A 17,435-nucleotide genomic window follows, 5' to 3' on the forward strand; every position below is an offset into this window, starting at 1 on the left:
GGGGGGGGGGGGAGGACACATTACTATAGAAAAAAAAAGGAAAAAAAAGGACACAGTCAGTTCCAAACACACACACACACACACACACACACACACACACACACACACACACAGGAAGAGATAATGATTTCCCTTTTTGTTGAAGAATTACAAAAATAAGCAATTAGATTTCTCACTTAATTTTTTTTTTTTTAAAGATTTTATTTATTTATTCGACAGAGATAGAGACAGCCAGCGAGAGAGGGAACACAAGCAGGGGGAGTGGGAGAGGAAGAAGCAGGCTCATAGCGGAGGAGCCTGATGTGGGGCCCGATCCCATAACACCGGGATCACGCCCTGAGCTGAAGGCAGACGCTTAACCGCTGTGCCACCCAGGCGCCCCTCACTTAATTTTTTAAAATATTTATTAATTTGAGAAAGAGAGAGTGCTTGCACATAAGAGTGGGGGGGAAGGGCAGAGGGAGAGGGACAAGCAGACTCCCCACTGAGCTGGGAGCCCAACACAGAGCTAGATCCCAGGACCCCAAGATTATGACCTGATCCAAAGTCAGATGCTTAACCAACTGAGACACCCAGGCACCCCTAAACTAGTTTATTTTTAAAAATCTCCCTCTGGGGTGCTGTTTGGGAAGAGGTATCAAATTCTTAAAATTGCACCACCTTGGGGTGCCTGGGTAGCTCAGGTGGTTAAGCATCTGCCTTGGCTCTCAGGTCATGATCCCAGGGTCCTGGAATCGAGCCCCATATCAGGCTCTCTGCTCAGTGGGGAGCCTGCTTCTCCCTTTCCCTCTGCCACTCCCCCTGTTCATGCTGTCTCTCTCTCTGTCAAATAAATAAAATCTTTATATTTATATTTATCTTATATTTTAAAAAAACTGCACCACCTCTTTGACCCAGAAATTTCACTCCTACAGAATTGTCCTGAAGAGATGATTGCACAGTGCTGAAGGTTATCCTACCACTAAATGAGACAGGATGAGAAAGATCCTGAAAAAGTAAATGCAATGGGTCATTGTTCTATTTCCTGCTCAGCCCAAGTTTACACACATTCAATTTTTCTCAACGGGACTCTTAGACTGGACAGCCATCTCCATGGAACTGGGTCAGGAGCCATGGGGTTGAGCCCAGGCTCTGCCCTTTCGACCCCTGTGACTGTACATCAGCAAAGCAACATCGACAGTGACTTCCACGGGTAGAATCCTTACACCCCCTCTATTCTCACCTCTTCTCCTTTAACCACCATAACAACTCTAACAGATGGGTACTTTCCTTTTACAGACAATGAAAATGACCTCAGAAAGATTATTAAAGAAATGAGTCCTCTGGCACACAGTAAATGGCTGATTGGGAACCAGCAGACCGACTTAAAAGTCAGTCTACTTAGTCATAAAGTTACCCACCTCCCAAGGGGGCCTATCCTCATGGGAACTCAGATTCTTTGTTTCACAGAGTGGGTCTGGTCTGGTGATGTCTGAATTATCTTCTGGCTTTGACATTCGACCATTTTTACCTCCTCTCCTGCTCACGTCCAGACCACAGAGGTGTTTGCTGAGCCCATGAGGATGAGTGTGCTTCAACAGGGTGCCCTCCCCAGGGCAGGGACCCCAAATGGCCACAAGTGCATGTCCTAATGGGGGCAATAAAAACCCCCTTTTGCCCCAGCGCTGCCTGGTTTTGAATACTGTCCTCTGCCTGGCTCCTTGGGTCCACCTTGTCCTTCTCAATGACCAAGAAAAGGCCTAGTACCTTGGCACTGCTTTTCCAGTTAATTTCTAACTAAGGAATCTCTTTATGCCAAAAGATGCAAAACAGAGGCTTTATATTTGCGGGCACAAGTTTGACCCCCAATGTCAGTCATTTGGGGTGTCCACATATTAGGAAAAAGAACAACAATCTGACAGCCTAGGGAAGGAAAACACTGTGCCCAAAGGGGAAAATACTCCACCCTCAAGAAAACAATCTCAAAAAACAGAACCAGAGGCTAATTGGAGGAGAGATTGCCAGCCAGGGGCAGATGTATATATAGGAAGCACATACTTGTAAGCGGACTAATTCTACCTCTCTGGCTTCAGGTAAGGCTATCTACAGCTCTCTCTTCTCCTAGCCACTTCTCCACCACCTAGTTCTCTGCTAATTCCCATTCTGCTTGGGAGAGGGGGGAAGGAAATGAAGTTTGGACACCTGGGTCGACCTAGATTGGGCCATTCCTCTGCTGACTCTTGGCTTCATTATCTTTGGTTGGTCAATCTCCCTCTCTTCGAGGCTGTGCTTTTCTAATAACAATGACTACTGTTTCTTCACTCATTCAACAAATATTAGTGAAGTGCCTACTGTGTACCAGCACTGGGGACACAGCAGTGAACAATAGCATTTGCTGTGTGCTATGCCCTGCTTTGCTTATATCATCTTAGTTAATCCCCATGACAAAATGCAGTCAGTTACCATCTGCCACAGTGCTTTCAAAATACAGGTCACGACCCATTAGTAGATCATGAAATCGTTTGTGGATTATATCCAAAATTTTCTTTTAATTAAATGTTATAGACTATGTCAGCAAGCAATGCCTACAGTAATAAGAATTTTTTTATAAAACTTCTATTTTGCGTGTGTGTGTGTGTGCGCGTGTATGCGTGCATGTGTGCACCCATGCATACACACAAGCAACTACACCAGGTTATGGCAAAAAATATTTTCCTTATAGCAGATTGTGGTCACAAAGGCTTGGAAAACACAGCTCCAGAACACAAGTTCTTTGATCACGGGGACGTCAAGCTGAGCCTGGCACATCACAGGCACTCAGTTTGTGAAAGCAAAGATCCGTATTTCATAGATGAGGAAACTAATTCTTAGCGAACTGAAATACCTTGCCCAGTGTTATATTGTTAGTGATTAGTAAAACAGGGATTTGGATCCTGGCGGCAGGCTCCAGGTGCCACACATTTAACCACGAGTTACTACCCTAGTTTGCTGCTGTAAAAATTGAGGCTATAGTAATACCCACCTAGGATTATTTCACCAATTGAGTGAAATAATAAGTGACTGCTCTGGAAACACTAAATCCACCGTGAAGATTAATCATCTCTGGAGTTGCTTATCTAAAGCAACTTCTTTACAATACATGGGTTGCCATGAAGTCAGGGATCTTGCCTGTCCTATTCGTTGCCTTCCTTGGTGTGGATGTGTAGTTCCCTGTTTGGCACATGGTAGCTATTCAATAAATGTTTGTTGAATGGATAAATGGATCTGGGCAAGTTGAAAGTATCCCAGCAGGGGATCAGGAATGGGCTGTGAAAACCCAAAGCTGCCTCCAAAAAGATGGTGAGTCCAGAACACACTACCCCTGATGCTTCCTGTTCCAAATGAGACTCGGTTTTCCAGATGCACTGAGACTGGGGGAGCAGAGGCTAATATGTGGGTGGAAGTAAGGGTGGGGTCACAGATGGGAAAACCACCAAAGCAAGGGCTACAACACTGTACACTTTTTGTAGTTCATATAAATGGCATCTTCTGGAGTTGTGCGGTGCACGACCAAAGCACTCCTCCCAACTGTGGGGAAGTGAGTTAGATCATGCATTTATCCCATCCATCTCTGTTCCACAGGACTCCAGCCATCACAGACAGGGAGGAAATCTCAAGGGGTCAACCTGTCCTTGCCTTTGGGCAGGTCCTCCCCAGATCAGAAGCAGCTGTGAAGAGCAGAAAGAATGGGGCAGCTTTCCTCCCCGACCTCAGTGTGGATGGTACTCATGGTAACCTCTTGGGTCCTCAGGGCAGCATCCACTGACACCTTGGAAGCAAGTAAGTGTGGTGTGTGTGTATGTATGTGTGCAGGGAACGATGCTGCTGTTAACAGAGGAGATCTGGCTCCCTCTCTTATCATGCTTAGAATTTGATTTATTCTAAATCCATTTTTTATACTTCAATGTATACAGGGACTCGGATGGGAGTTTTGTTAAAATGCAGATTCTGATTCAGTAGGCCCTGTGTAGGGCCTGAAATTCTGCATTTCTTACAAGCTCTGAGGTGATGCTCATGCTGATGCTGTGGTCCTCGGATCACACATTGAGAGGCAAGAGTCTAGAATACCACTACGGTCCCCTGGCACTTTACTGGAAGGTCAGGAACATATTCAAACACACGGGAGGGAGATTTGAACACACCTAAGTGGCTCCCAAACACCTCCCCCTGCACTCTTAAGAGGTCATTCCACAAGGGGCACCTGGGTGGCACAGCGGTTAAGCGTCTGCCTTCGGCTCAGGGCGTGATCCCGGCGTTACGGGATCGAGCCCCACATCAGGCTCCTCTGATGTGAGCCTGCTTCTTCCTCTCCCACTCCCCCTGCTTGTGTTCCCTCTCTCGCTGGCTGTCTATCTCATAAATAAATTTAAAAAAATCTTTAAAAAAAAAAGAGGTCATTCCACTAGGTCTTGCATTATCCTCATCTAGCTCTCAGTTTCTCCCTGGAGAAGGGAGCTGGGCATCTGCCCTGAGCTGGAGTACCTTGGGGCACAGTAAATGCCATTTCACTATCATGGTTAAGAGGTTAAGAGCATATACTCTGTGGTCCTGCCACCTAGGTTTGTGTCCTGGCTCTTCTGCTTACCAACAGAGTAAGTGGCTGAAACTCTCTAAACCTCAGTTTGCTCATCTTTAAAATAAGGGTAAATACAAAGGCGATCCCATAGGGCCATTGGGGAGGATTCAATGGGACAATGAGTCAAAAGCACGGATCCCAGTGTCTGGCATATAGTAAGTGCTTAAGAAATGACAGCTTATTATCTTTATTGCTTTTATTGTCATGGAGGATGTCACATAAAGTGTGACTGCCCCTGTCAGGGAGAGTTGGGGAAGTCTTCAGAGGGGAGGCAGGGAAGACCTGAGCAAAACGCATTAAATGTTCAAAGATGGGGAAGGGGCGACAGGGTTACCTAAATCCTACCAAAGTGTCAAGAACTCTGTAATATTCCTCTGGATGTGGAAATGTGGGTATTTTAAAAGAAGACACAGTTTGAAAGCAATGCTTAACACAGAAGAATGCACAGTGGAATCATCGGGGGAGTTTTGTTTAGTTGTTTTGGAGGGAGTCACCCAGGGACCAAGTCTTAAAGAACATGGTACCCTAAGGGATGCAGGAGGACTCTCGGAGTGACCACTGGCCCAGCTGCCCCACTCAGGCTGGGCTCTTCTGTCCACAGGAAGCTGCTCTGACTGTCACAGCAATGCCACCTGCATGGAGAATGGGACTGCCACAACATGCTCCTGCCAGGTGGGTTTCACTGGCAATGGCCTTGTGTGCGTGGACCTGGATGAATGTGTCATTCCTGGGGCCCACAACTGCTCTGAGGACAGCAGCTGCGTGAACACGCCGGGCTCCTACTTGTGCACCTGTTCTGACGGCTTCCGTCTCACGCCCGGACTGGGCTGCACCGATGTGGACGAGTGTGCCGAGCCTGGGCTCAGCCACTGCCACGCCCTGGCCACCTGCATCAACAGCAAGGGCAATTACTCGTGTGTGTGCCCTGTGGGCTACCTGGGGGACGGGCAGCACTGTGAGTGCTCCCCGGGCTCCTGCGGGCCGGGATTGGACTGCGTGCCCGAGGGTGACACGCTCATGTGCGTGGACCCGTGCCAGGAGTACCACATCCTGGATGAGTACTGGCGCAGCACTGAGTATGGGGCAGGTTACACCTGCGACTTGGGCCTGAGCGGCTGGTACCGCTTCATGGGGCCGGGCGGTGTGAGCCTGGCAGAGACCTGCGTGCCTGTCCTGCACTGCAACACAGCGGCGCCCATGTGGCTCAACGGCACACACCCGTCCAGTGACGAGGGCATAGTGAACCGCACAGCCTGCGCCCACTGGAGTGGCCACTGCTGCCTGTGGGAAGCGCCTGTCCAAGTGAAGGCCTGTGCCGGCGGCTACTATGTCTACAACCTGACTGCGCCCCCCGAGTGTTATCTGGCCTACTGCACAGGTGAGTGGTCGTCTCCCCCTAGCCCCCACCACAGACCTGGGTGGGCACCATGGGAGACCGGGGAGCATCCCTGTTGACTGACAGTGTCTGTGATTCTGCAGACCCCAGCTCCGTGTTGGGGACATGTGAGGAGTGCAGTACAGAAGAGGACTGCAAATCAGATGACGGCACATGGAGGTGCCAGTGCAAACAGGACTTCAGCATCACTGGTGAGGCCAGGGGAAGAGGGCAACATGTTGAGAAATGTCAGCAACTGGGGGAGGGACACATTCCTATGTGTGGGCTGGGGACACGTGGGGATGATGCAGGGATGCATATCATCCCATCTGAGTGAAAAGTGGGTCCAGTAATATGTCAAAACCAGGAGAAGCTCTCTGGGCTCCTGCACTCCCTTTAGTCGACCCCAAAGCTCCCAGAGCTCGGGGGACCTCCTTACCCCCAGCCTTTTTTCTGAGGCTCCCACACCACAGGGCAGGTGGCTGCCACTTTTGGCCTCAGGCTGCTTAAGCCCTGTTTCTGCAGCTCAAGAACACAGGACTGGTGGTGACCAGCCTGTAGTTTCTAGGGCTAGGGCCCTCCACTGACCAGCAGAGGATCCTGAGCAGGGCTCTGTGGGTCTCCAAGCCTCAGTTTCCCCATATATACAATGACTGAAGCAGGACAGTATCTCTCAAACTTCAGCCATGATTTTAGTTACATTCAAGTACCAATTTTACAATTTTGTTTTATCCAAGTACTACCTAGACTGTGGTTTTTATTATTAACTTGTTCTTCTTTAAATTGGCTGACTCCTTCTTTTAAATAAACTTGGGACATTATGGTCACTGCTGCATCTATCTGTGGCAAATAACACTTACCTTAGATAGAAGGTAACAGTAAAAATGAATACAATGAAAGAAAATTATTAAATTCCAGCAGCTGTGTAATACTTCAATTTTAAAAAGTTAAAAAAAAATCCAGCTGGATGTCATTGCGTGTCCCAAACATTTAGCCTGATTTCTGCATTCTGTTGTTTTAAAAGGGAAATTAGCAAGTATATAGCATTAAAAACATTAGTAGCTAGTGTGGACTATTTGATATAGGGAGGATGGAAAAATACTGTGATTAATGTGTTAGTTTGTTTGTTGTTTTGTTTTATTGAGATTCAGTGTATTTAATGCTGGGGGGGTGAACAACCTGAAAATAATACCGTTTTTTTGTATACAATCCACACTTAGGGTAACATGGAGCTGTTGGTTGGCCACTTGAATCCGTCCAGTGATGCTCAGAATCCAATCTTGTGTCTCTGTCCCTCTGAGAGAGGAGACCACAGCAAGATGAGATAGAGGCTAATCTGAGTGCCCCTAGCTGGTGGCCAGCCTGACCAGCTGGGCCTGGGCCGTGGGGATGTGCTGGATCCTGAATTGTGGTCACGGGTTTCCAATCCTGCCTTCCCTGCCCATTTCAGATCTCTCCCTCCTGGAGCGCAAGCTAGAGTGTGGAGTCAATGACATCAAGGTGTCCCTGAGCAAGTGCCAGCTGAAGAGCCTGGGCTTTGAGAAGGTTTTCATGTACCTGCGTGACAGCCAGTGCTCAGGCTTCAGTGAGAGGGGTGACCGGGACTGGCTATCTGTGGTGACCCCAGCCAGGGATGGCCCCTGTGGGACAGTGATGATGGTATGTCCTTGCTGACGTGGGACAGGGTTGGAGCACCGCCTGGTTCAAGCCCCAGCTTTACCATTTCCTAGTCATATGAGCCTAGTTGTGACTCAGTTTCCTCAACCCTAAAATGGAATAATGATACTAGTACCTACTTCACCGGGTTGTTAAGTTGTTAAGAGGATTAAATGAGCTAATGTGTGTGAAGTGATTAGGACATTGACTGGCGCAGTGTAAGTGTTCAATAAACGTTAGCTTTAAATAAAGAGAATGATCCATGACGACACTTTCCCACTTTACAGATGGGAATGGAAGGGCCCAGACAGGGCAGTGATTCTTCTAAGCCAGCAGGTATCAGCATTGGGCTCAGAAGCAGGTCTGTCTCTCTTGGGTGGTGTTTGAAGGCAAGGTCTGAATCACTAGTGTTCAGAGAACCAGGACCTCACCTTCAGAAACCCCCTCAAAAGGGACCCAGAGGTCAAAGTTTGAGTGGAACACTGCTTCTCCAACTCCCTCATCCCCCAGAAAGAAAAGGAAAGAAGACAAAAGGAAGGAAGAAAGAAATTATTATTTGCTTAGCACAGCATTTGAAATTCCGACATTAATAATGAGTCTGGACGTGGTTTTTAGTCTTTTTGGTGTTTGAGAAGAAGCATGGCCTAATTTGAAGAGCTGAGGCTTATTAGATCCCACGTATTGTGGGCGAGTTACTCAAGAGTTACTCAGTTTCTATGAACCCCCATCTCCTCATCATGAGGCAGGGAGTTAGTAGCCCTGCCTCTTAGGTCATTGAAGAAGCTAATGCAGTCATGCAGGAGGAGTGTTTACCTCAGGGCCTAAGTCATAAATGGCTGCTGTCGTTGTAACTTTTGATTATGACAGCTGAAGGGGAAGCTCACAGGTGGCCAGAGAAACTCCTTTGGTTTTGAGTCCTACTCAGATTCTCATGCTCCTTTCTCCTACCCCCCCCCCCCAATACAGAGGAATGAAACCCATGCCACATATAGCAACACCCTCTACCTGGCAGATGAGATCATCATCCGTGACCGCAACATCAAAATCAACTTTGCGTGTTCCTACCCCCTGGACATGAAAATCAGCTTGAAGACCTCCCTGCAGCCAATGGTCAGGTGCGGCCAGAAAGGGTACTCAGTGTCCCTGGCCATCTCTACCCCCACAACCACTTAAGCACCAGGTCCTCAGCTTCCCTGTTAACTGCCAGCCATAAGGAGCTGGGTGGGGGGCCTGGGAGGCAGTATTTCCAATGGAGAAGCCCAACCAGAAAGTCCGGAGCCCAGATTCAAATCCAGGCTCTGTCACATACTAACCAGATGGCTCTGGAAATTGATAGCCCCACTCTGGGTGTCAGTTTCCTCATCTGTGAAATGGATTTAGCAGTACCTGTACTGCCTTTCTTAGAAGCACAACAGTGCTTGGCATGTGTGAATTAAATATTAGGGTCTCTGGCTTATCAGAGGGGCAGGGTGGTTGGACCAGATGGAAGGAGGGAAGGCTCTTGTCCAGACCTGCTACTTATATGATATATAAATCATATGCCATTTTTGGACCTTAGTTTCCTTCCTTCTCTATAAATAGGAATTTGATTAAAGAGGGGTTTACAAATTATGCCTCTTAGAGTTTGAAGGCCTTTAAGGAATTACGTTTGGGGATGCCTACAGGGTGAACCAGAGAAGTTCCACCCATATTGGGTGCCACATGAGGTTTTATTAAAAGAATAAAAGGATCTTGTTGCTAAATAAAACTGAAAATCTCTGAGTAGGATGAATCACAGGCCAATGATGCTGATGAGATGTTGGAAAAAATTACAGTTGTAATTATAACAAGCATTTATCAAGAGCTGACTATAGGTCAGGCATTGTGTTAAGTGCTCTACAGGAAACATCTCATTGAAATCTTAGAGCACCTTAAGAGGTATAAATATTACTATTATTATTCCCATTACACAGACGTGGACATTGAGGCTCAGAGAAGGCTGAGTAACCTGTCCAAAGTTAGAGTCTAGTAAGTGGCAGAGCTGGGATTCAAAGCCAGGCCATCATGCCCAGAGCCCCCATCCTACCATGACCTTCACTATGAAGCTCAGCCATGGCTACATGTTCTCTGGGCCATCTAGACTCAGGGAAGGGCACTAGGCACTGATGAGGGTGCATGGCTGACCTGAGGGAAGAAGGCTGCTCGTTGTCTGCCTTTGGCTGGAGCATCATATGGCCAAGCAGTGTCCTGGAGCAATGTGGCCATATCTCAGACCTGACAGACTTCAGGAAGCAACACATCTATATGGAGATGTCTCTCCGGTTTGAGCTGGAAATCTTGCCCTAGTCCAAATCTGAGTCCAAACCAATAACCCAGTTCTTACCTGCAAAATGGACTTCTACATTACTGAGTTTTTATCATGTGCCTTATTTCCTAACGTATCAGTCTTACAGTGTCCTTTATTGGCTCATTCTGCGAAGTCTCATCAGTGTAGCTGTTTTCAATGTGGTTAAAAATAACCCATTTACAAAAGCCCTATCTTCTGCTTTAGGTGGACCCAGAACTCTGACCTAGGCTGTAGGGACTCAGAGACATCCCTTTTAACTGTTCCAGGTTAAGACCAAAGAAGGCATGTAGGTGACTCCCTTGAGAATTTGTTTATTGGACTCCTTGAAGGCAAGGGCCACCAAGTGAGGGGGATGGACATGTTACAAAAAATGTGGTCTATGGATCAGCAGCATCAGCATCACATGGGAGCTTGTTAAAAATGCAGAACCTTAGGGCGCCTGGGTGGTGCAGTCATTAAGCATGTGCCTTCGGCTCAGGGCGTGATCCCAGCATTCTGGAATCGAGCCCCACATCAGGCTCCTCCGCTAGGAGCCTGCTTCTTCCTCTCCCACTCCCCCTGCTTGTGTTCCCTCTCTCGCTGGCTGTCTCTGTTAAATAAATAAATAAAATCTTAAAAAAAAAGCAGAACCTTGAGCCCCATCTTAATCTACCAAACCAGAAGCTGCATTTTAACAAGATCCTGAGGTGACCCATGTCTGCTCATCACAACTGGCAGCCATTGCAGTGGTTGGTGGGTTCCAGTCCTCCTGCTATATAAACATGCAGAGAGCTGCCAGGGACCACCTGGGACTGCAGACCAGAAAGGGTGGCCCATCTGTTGCTGTTCTCAGCTCTGGTTTTCTCACCAGCCCTTCTCCCCCTACAGCGTCCTAAACATCAGCGTGGGAGGGACAGGCATGTTCACCGTGCGGATGGCACTCTTCCAGACCCCTGCCTACACACAGCCCTACCAAGGCTCCTCTGTGACCCTGACCACAGAGGCCTTTCTCTACGTGGGCACCATGCTGGATGGGGGCGACTTGTCCCGGTTTGCACTGCTGATGACCAACTGCTATGCCACACCTAGCAGCAACGCCACCGACCCCTTGAAGTACTTCATCATCCAGGACAGGTAAGGCCCGTGGATGGAATTCTGGAGCAGGAGGGGGCAGCCTTTGGATTTGGATTTGGAGGAAAGTACATCTTTATATTCATTAACCCCTAGCATCACCATCCGTTATGAACATACGCAACAAACCACAGAAGTATTAGCAGGACACGTGAAAACATTTACACATGTCAGTACTTTTTAGTTAGTAGAATATTAGAGCTTCTACTAGAAATTATTATTTAATGTATTACCAAATATATATCCTTATAAATATATGTATATATAATAGATACATAGATATATAATGCATATATCAAATGCTCTAATATTTTGAGAACTATGCTTCAGTTGAACTGGTTTCCTTTATAATCTTAGGTACTTTATGCATTTAAAACATTATTTTTGAAGAGGGATGCACGGGCTTCACCAGAAGGCTCTAGGTATCCAGGACTCAAGAAAAGATTAAGAAACCTGACTGAAAGGTGCACCCACCCAGAGTAGGGAGCAAGCTGGCACTTGGCTGGGAGGACTGAGCTGGAGACACAGTTAACCAAGGACCAACTGTAAGAGGGAGGACACAGGTGTGCTGCTTTTCACTCCAGGGGCACTGGAGAACCGTGGACCACACTGTGAGGAAGTAATTCACATTGCCATTCAAATTGGAATAGATGTCTTTGGAAGCTTACTGTGTGCCAGGCTCTGTAGATAGCACAGTGAATAGAAGGGACAAAACTCTCTGCCCTCATACAGCTGATACTCTAATAGGGGGTCTAACAATTAAACAAGATGAAATGTGTAGCATGTCAGTGGTAAGGGGGCTATAGGAAAAACCCAAATCAGGGAAAGGGGAGGGTCATATGCTATTTAATAGTATAGTCAGAAAAAGCATTCCTGAGAGACCTATTCCTGCTTTGGTTCTTAGAATCTGTCTGGTTACATCAAGGGAAAAGTATCAGCTGGGTGCTCATCTGACATGTATACCTCTCTGTTATTGCTAATCCCCTTTGCAAAAGAAAGAAGTCTGTTTTAGGGCCTTCCACTGTGACAGGAGCTAGCTAAAATTTAATAGCACTGTTTTACTTTGTATTTTTCTGTAAATGGTCATGTTGTGCTTATGGCAAGTGATGCTGGTTTGCTATTTGTGGTCAGGATCCAAAGATTCTGCTAAAAAATAGATGTATTCCAATAAAAATCTACATATATTTAATGCAAATAGCAAGCAAATTATAATAATACAGATGCTGGGAAACACGGGAAAACATACATGAAGGTAGTTTCTAGGTAAGGCCAATAAAGCAAATTTGGAAAGGGGCACTGATGGAGACTGGAGCATCACAGAGATTTGGGTTCACATCTTGGCTTTGCTATTTCTTAGTCTGCAGACACAAGTCATCTCTTCTCTCTGAATGTTCATGTTCTCATATGTGAAATGGGCATAAATAATTCCTACTGTGCAGGGATTTGTAAACTTTTTTTTTCCTGAGTAAAAACATTGAGACACTTGAAAAGTTTTGAAAAAGAAACAGGGAGAAATGCTGGGTGTGCCTGTGTTTTTCTGTCTGGGCATGTGTGGGAGGTCGGTTGGGGAGCACCAGTCCAGGAGGGGTGCCGAACATCTCAGGACGTGTAAGGAGGAGCCAATGAGGGGCTGGAGGGGACACCTGGATGCCCTGCTCAGGTAGCATGCAATCGGGTTTTCGGGGAGTGGGTCCCCTTAACCTCAGGGCTTTTATTTTGCCAAGTGGAGTTTGCACTCTCATAAACATATCTGAATTGTTTGAATAAAGCAGAGAGTTCCCATCTCAGTTCTTCCTCTGTGAAGTCAGCATTTAGCCCCTCTCCTAAATCAATTTTGAGCAAATCGTGTAAAATAGCGGAGAAAATGCCCAATCTGCCTGCCCTTATATTCTGATCCAGCCCAGCACACACGAGTCTCTGAAGGGGCAATTCTGAGTTTCGGTGCAATTGTGTATTTCTATAGATGGGCACACATGCACGCGTGTGCACGCGCGTGCGCTCTCTCTCTCTCTCTCTCTCCCTTTTGGTCACTGCCCCTTAGGACTTAGAAGTATCCACTGTTACCATTAGAACCAGCACATAGGAAATAGCCAACAAATGGTAGCTAATGATCCTGAATGTCACTTCCTGGGAAATCAGAGGTGCTGACTTTATAGCATAGTTTCAACCCTGTGCTGATGACATTTTTATTTCAGCATTATATATACACATCATATATATGTAGCATCTACTATGTGTCATATACTGTAGTATGCACTTGGAAAAGTTAACTCATTTAATCTTCCCAGCTATTTTATGATATGGGTTACAAATAGCATTTCCTGTATACAGATGGGAAAACTGGGGCACAGAGAGATTATGTTGCTCAACGACACATAGCTAATAGGTAGTGGAGTGAGATTTGAACCCATGAAGTTTGGCCGCAGAGTGTTTGCTTAACCAACGTTATATGACTTAACCCTCCCAGATGTCCACGTACTAAGGACCCAACCATCCAGGTGGTGGAGAACGGGGAGTCCCCTCAAGGCCGATTTTCTGTCCAGATGTTCCGTTTTGCCGGGAACTACGACCTGGTCTACCTGCACTGTGAAATATATCTGTGTGACACCTTTACTGAAAAATGCAAACCTGTGAGTTACCTTCCCTCCCTTAGGCTGCCTGCCATGACCTCCCCCTCAGCTGTCTCCCATAACCAAAGACATTTGGCCACAAGGCCTAAAAGAAAACAAACATTTTTGCTGTGTTTCTCTTTTAGTCCAGGAATTAAATGAGCAGTAAGATGGGGTGGGCAGAGCCAGGTAGAAGACCTGAGCCTTTGGGAAATCAGGCTGGATCAGTGCAGTGGACAGGCTGGTAAATGCTCTGGCTTATCTCTAAGCTTGCGTTCTGATAACAGAAGCTGACATTTTAAAGCACCAGGTGCACCTTACCTGTGTTAACTTTTTATTCTTCGCAGTAACTAAAGGGGAGGCATTTTATTAGCTCCCTTTTCTATATGGGGAGAGCAGCTCAGAGAACTTGTGACTTTCCTAAGATCATACACCTAACGAATGGTAGAGGTGGGGCATGAGTCCAAGTATACAGATCTCCCAACAACTCCTGCCTTGACCATCCTCAAACCCCAGCCTGAGGCAAGAGGAGACCCCCGTGAGGAGTGCAGCTCACTCCCCGTGGCAGGAGCACATTCAGTCTCCCTCATGGAAGGGTTTCTTTGTTGCCCTCTTCCTGCAGACCTGCTCTGGGACCAGATTCCGCAGCGGAGGCATCACAGACCAAACCCACGTCCTGAACCTGGGTCCCATCACCCGGAAAAGTAAGAGAGCCACTCCCTCCCCTACATTTCTGGTGGGGAATATTCTCTGGAGAGGAGAAGGGATGACAGAACCTGGCATATGGATCTTACTGGGTTCTAAAGAAACGGAGCAAGTGGATTCTGTGGGGCAAGGTGGACTACAAGCTGCCTTCCTTTTACCAGTTCCTAGTCATTCATTCATTCTATTGCACAAATTTGTTCTTATACCTCCTGTGTGCTAGGCCCTGTGCTAGTAGTTGGGGATCTTGTGGTGAGCAAAAGCAGATACAGACTTGATTAACATGTAGCTTATAGACCAGTGGAACAGTCATTATTCAGTCTGAGGAGGGATTAACCAAGAGTGGTCAGGGAAAGGGGGTGAGGGGCAGGGAATCCCAGGCAGAGGGTACAGCATGGGCAAAGGTCCTGTGGTGGCAGGGGTGAGGGAGTGGGTAGCCCAGCCTGTTAGAGGAACTGAGAAAAGGCCAGGCAGGCTGGAAAGGGGAGGAGATTGGCATGGGATGAGCTGATGCAGGTGGGCCCAGACCATGTGGGGATTTATAGTTGTTGCTAAGGTTTTGGGCCTTTCTCGTGAAAGTAGTGGGGAACTCCTGAAGGGTCCAAAGCAGGGAAGTGACATGATAAGATCCAGGTTTCAAAAAGACCACTCTAGCTGCAAAGAGAAGAACACACTGAAGGGATATCTCTCAGGCTTCTTGCCATCTCCATGCCTTCTCTTCGCACTGATCCTTCTCTTTCCCTTTGCAGATGTCCAAGCAGTAGTCTCGAGGACTGCCTCCAGCAGCCTGGGTAAGTTCAGATTTGCTTTTCAGGGGAACCTCCACTAGAACCTTCCTCTGGGGCTTTTACATGTGGGTCCAGGATATGTTAGAGTGCCTGGCCTGCTTGGCCTGCGCTCTGAAGAGGTGACTGCATCTGTAGAAATGCCTGGTCCTGGGGCTGTACATATGCACATACACTTGCGCTGTCTCACAGTAGTGCATACGTGCAGACAGACACAGGTGTGCACGGACAGGCACACCAGAATGTACATCATCCAGACATGTTTGTGCACGCACACACACACACACACACACACAACCAGGTCACATGCATATGCTCATATTTGCACATATAGATACACAGATAGCTGGAGTTGCATGCATGCATGCATATTTGCAGGGACACATACTTACACAAACTTACACCCAGTAGACATGCACACACTAGATCTATACCTTGGGTGCTTCCTGAAGCTTTGTGATTCCTCTCTAACACCTTTTTTAGGATTCACTCAACAGGTGACAAATATATGTTGAGTGCTGCTACATGTCATGGACCATGCTTGGTTCCGAGATGAACATACTAGAAAACAAGAAACCCTGTTTCTCTGCCTCTCTGACCACAAAGGCCAGTGATGGTAGCATTTCATGGCCTTTGATTTTCACAGACAGACTTGTCTGAAAATCTGGATGAAAAGTGAATTTATGTAACTGTTATCTTTTTGGCTCCGGGCATCTAGATATGAAGGAGTTGTTACACCAACCTAGTGTTTTACCTGAGCTAGGCCAACCCTGTACCAGTGAGCTTGGAGCTGAAGATTCAAGAAGTTCCTAAGAGGCTTATCCTCTGTGAAAATCCCAAGGTCACCAAGGATGGTTGAGTAGGTTGGGCACTGCACGTGAGTGTCCTTTTGAGAGGCTAAATCCTAGTGCCAGAGGAAAGGCTGTCTTCTTCAATATGGTCCATCTGGGAGGGCACCTTTTTCTAATTGGTTTTCAGGGAAGATAAAGAGAAATGTTCCCTTTTCTAACTGATCAGGCCAGAGAGGGTGCCCTTTCCTAACTGGTCAGTCTAAAGGTGTTATAGGCACATCAGTGCTAGCAGCAGCCCTGTAATTGCTTTCTTTGCAGAGTTCCTGAAGGTCTGGTTGCCTCTACTTCTGTTGGCCACCTTGACGCTGATGTCTCAGTGATTGGCAGCTGGAAACCCTGTGCTCTGTGGCTTCATTTCCTGCTGGCTGGGGATGATGCAGCTTAATGCTCCAGCCACAGAAAAGGGAGCTCACACGTCAGTCAACCTGCTCCTCTTTCCCCCACTTTAATCCTCGCTATCGCAAAACATCCTGTACCTTTAAATTCTGCCTTCTCTCAAGATGGGACTTGTGATGTGTCTGCACACAAGGCCCCATGTCTCCTTAAAGAGTGTGGCAAAATAACAATAATTTTAAAAGCTCAGTCTTTGAAGTTACTCATTCATTCCACAAGTATTCATCAAGCACCTGCTATATGTAGGAACTGGTCAGAGTGCTGAGGATCCTGTGGTGAGAAAACAGGCTGCATCCCTGTACTCATGGAGTTCACACCCTGGTTGGAGACTGGCTTCAACTGGTTCTGCTGTGTAACCTCAGATAAAATACATGATGTCTCTGAGCTTCATCCATCCATTCTTGCATTCACTCATTCATCCATCCATCCATCCATCCATCCATCCATCCATCCATCCATCCATTTATTCAAGAAATATTTGCTGAGCACCTCCTATGTGCCAGCCCTGTGCTAGCTTCTGGGGTAGAGCAGGGAATGAGCCACATACAATCCCTCCCCTCCTGGAGCTTACAGTCTGGCAGGAAGAGGAGAACTTGAATGGTGATCACAAGTGTGGCAGGCATGGCAGAAATGGAAGGTGTAACTAGGGGCCGCTGCTGCTGTATAATGGGGATTATAATGATGCTTTCACAGGGTCCATTCAGCTTTGCAGAAACATTTATGTGAGCACCCAGTATGTGCCGGGGACCACGACAGGTGTTGAGGAGACATGAGTGAATAAGACAGACACAGTCCTTATCTTCAGAAGTCTCACAGTCTTTAGAGGTGATATACTGACATGTCCTAGGGACCTCCTCCCTCTACTGCACTTGTCCCTCTCCATCCAGAAGATGTAGGTCTGTGTACATAGCTGCAGCAGCAGCAGCAGCAGCAGTGGAAAGCAGACCCGTTACCCTCATTGGGCAGGGTTGCTTCATAAGGGGGCCTCCAAGAGGCTCACTGAAGGCGCAATCAGAAACCAAGAGGCTGCTGGG

At 47.2% G+C, this 17,435-nt stretch overlaps 1 protein-coding gene across 1 annotated transcript; it reads left to right on the forward strand.

The window, feature by feature from the left end:
* The first annotated feature begins 3,704 nt into the window (after nt 1–3,704).
* UMOD (uromodulin) lies at nt 3,705–16,328 on the forward strand. The gene is made up of 10 exons (XM_008697147.1): nt 3,705–3,798; nt 5,196–5,972; nt 6,074–6,181; nt 7,420–7,628; nt 8,592–8,740; nt 10,819–11,064; nt 13,529–13,691; nt 14,293–14,374; nt 15,122–15,163; nt 16,267–16,328. The coding sequence occupies exons 1-10, from the start codon at nt 3,705–3,707 to the stop codon at nt 16,326–16,328; spliced, it is 1,932 nt and encodes a 643-aa protein (XP_008695369.1).
* The last annotated feature ends 1,107 nt before the right edge of the window (nt 16,329–17,435 follow it).

Source organism: Ursus maritimus, unplaced genomic scaffold (assembly GCF_017311325.1).
Source record: "Ursus maritimus isolate PB19 unplaced genomic scaffold, ASM1731132v1 scaffold_2, whole genome shotgun sequence".
NCBI lineage: Eukaryota > Metazoa > Chordata > Mammalia > Carnivora > Ursidae > Ursus > Ursus maritimus.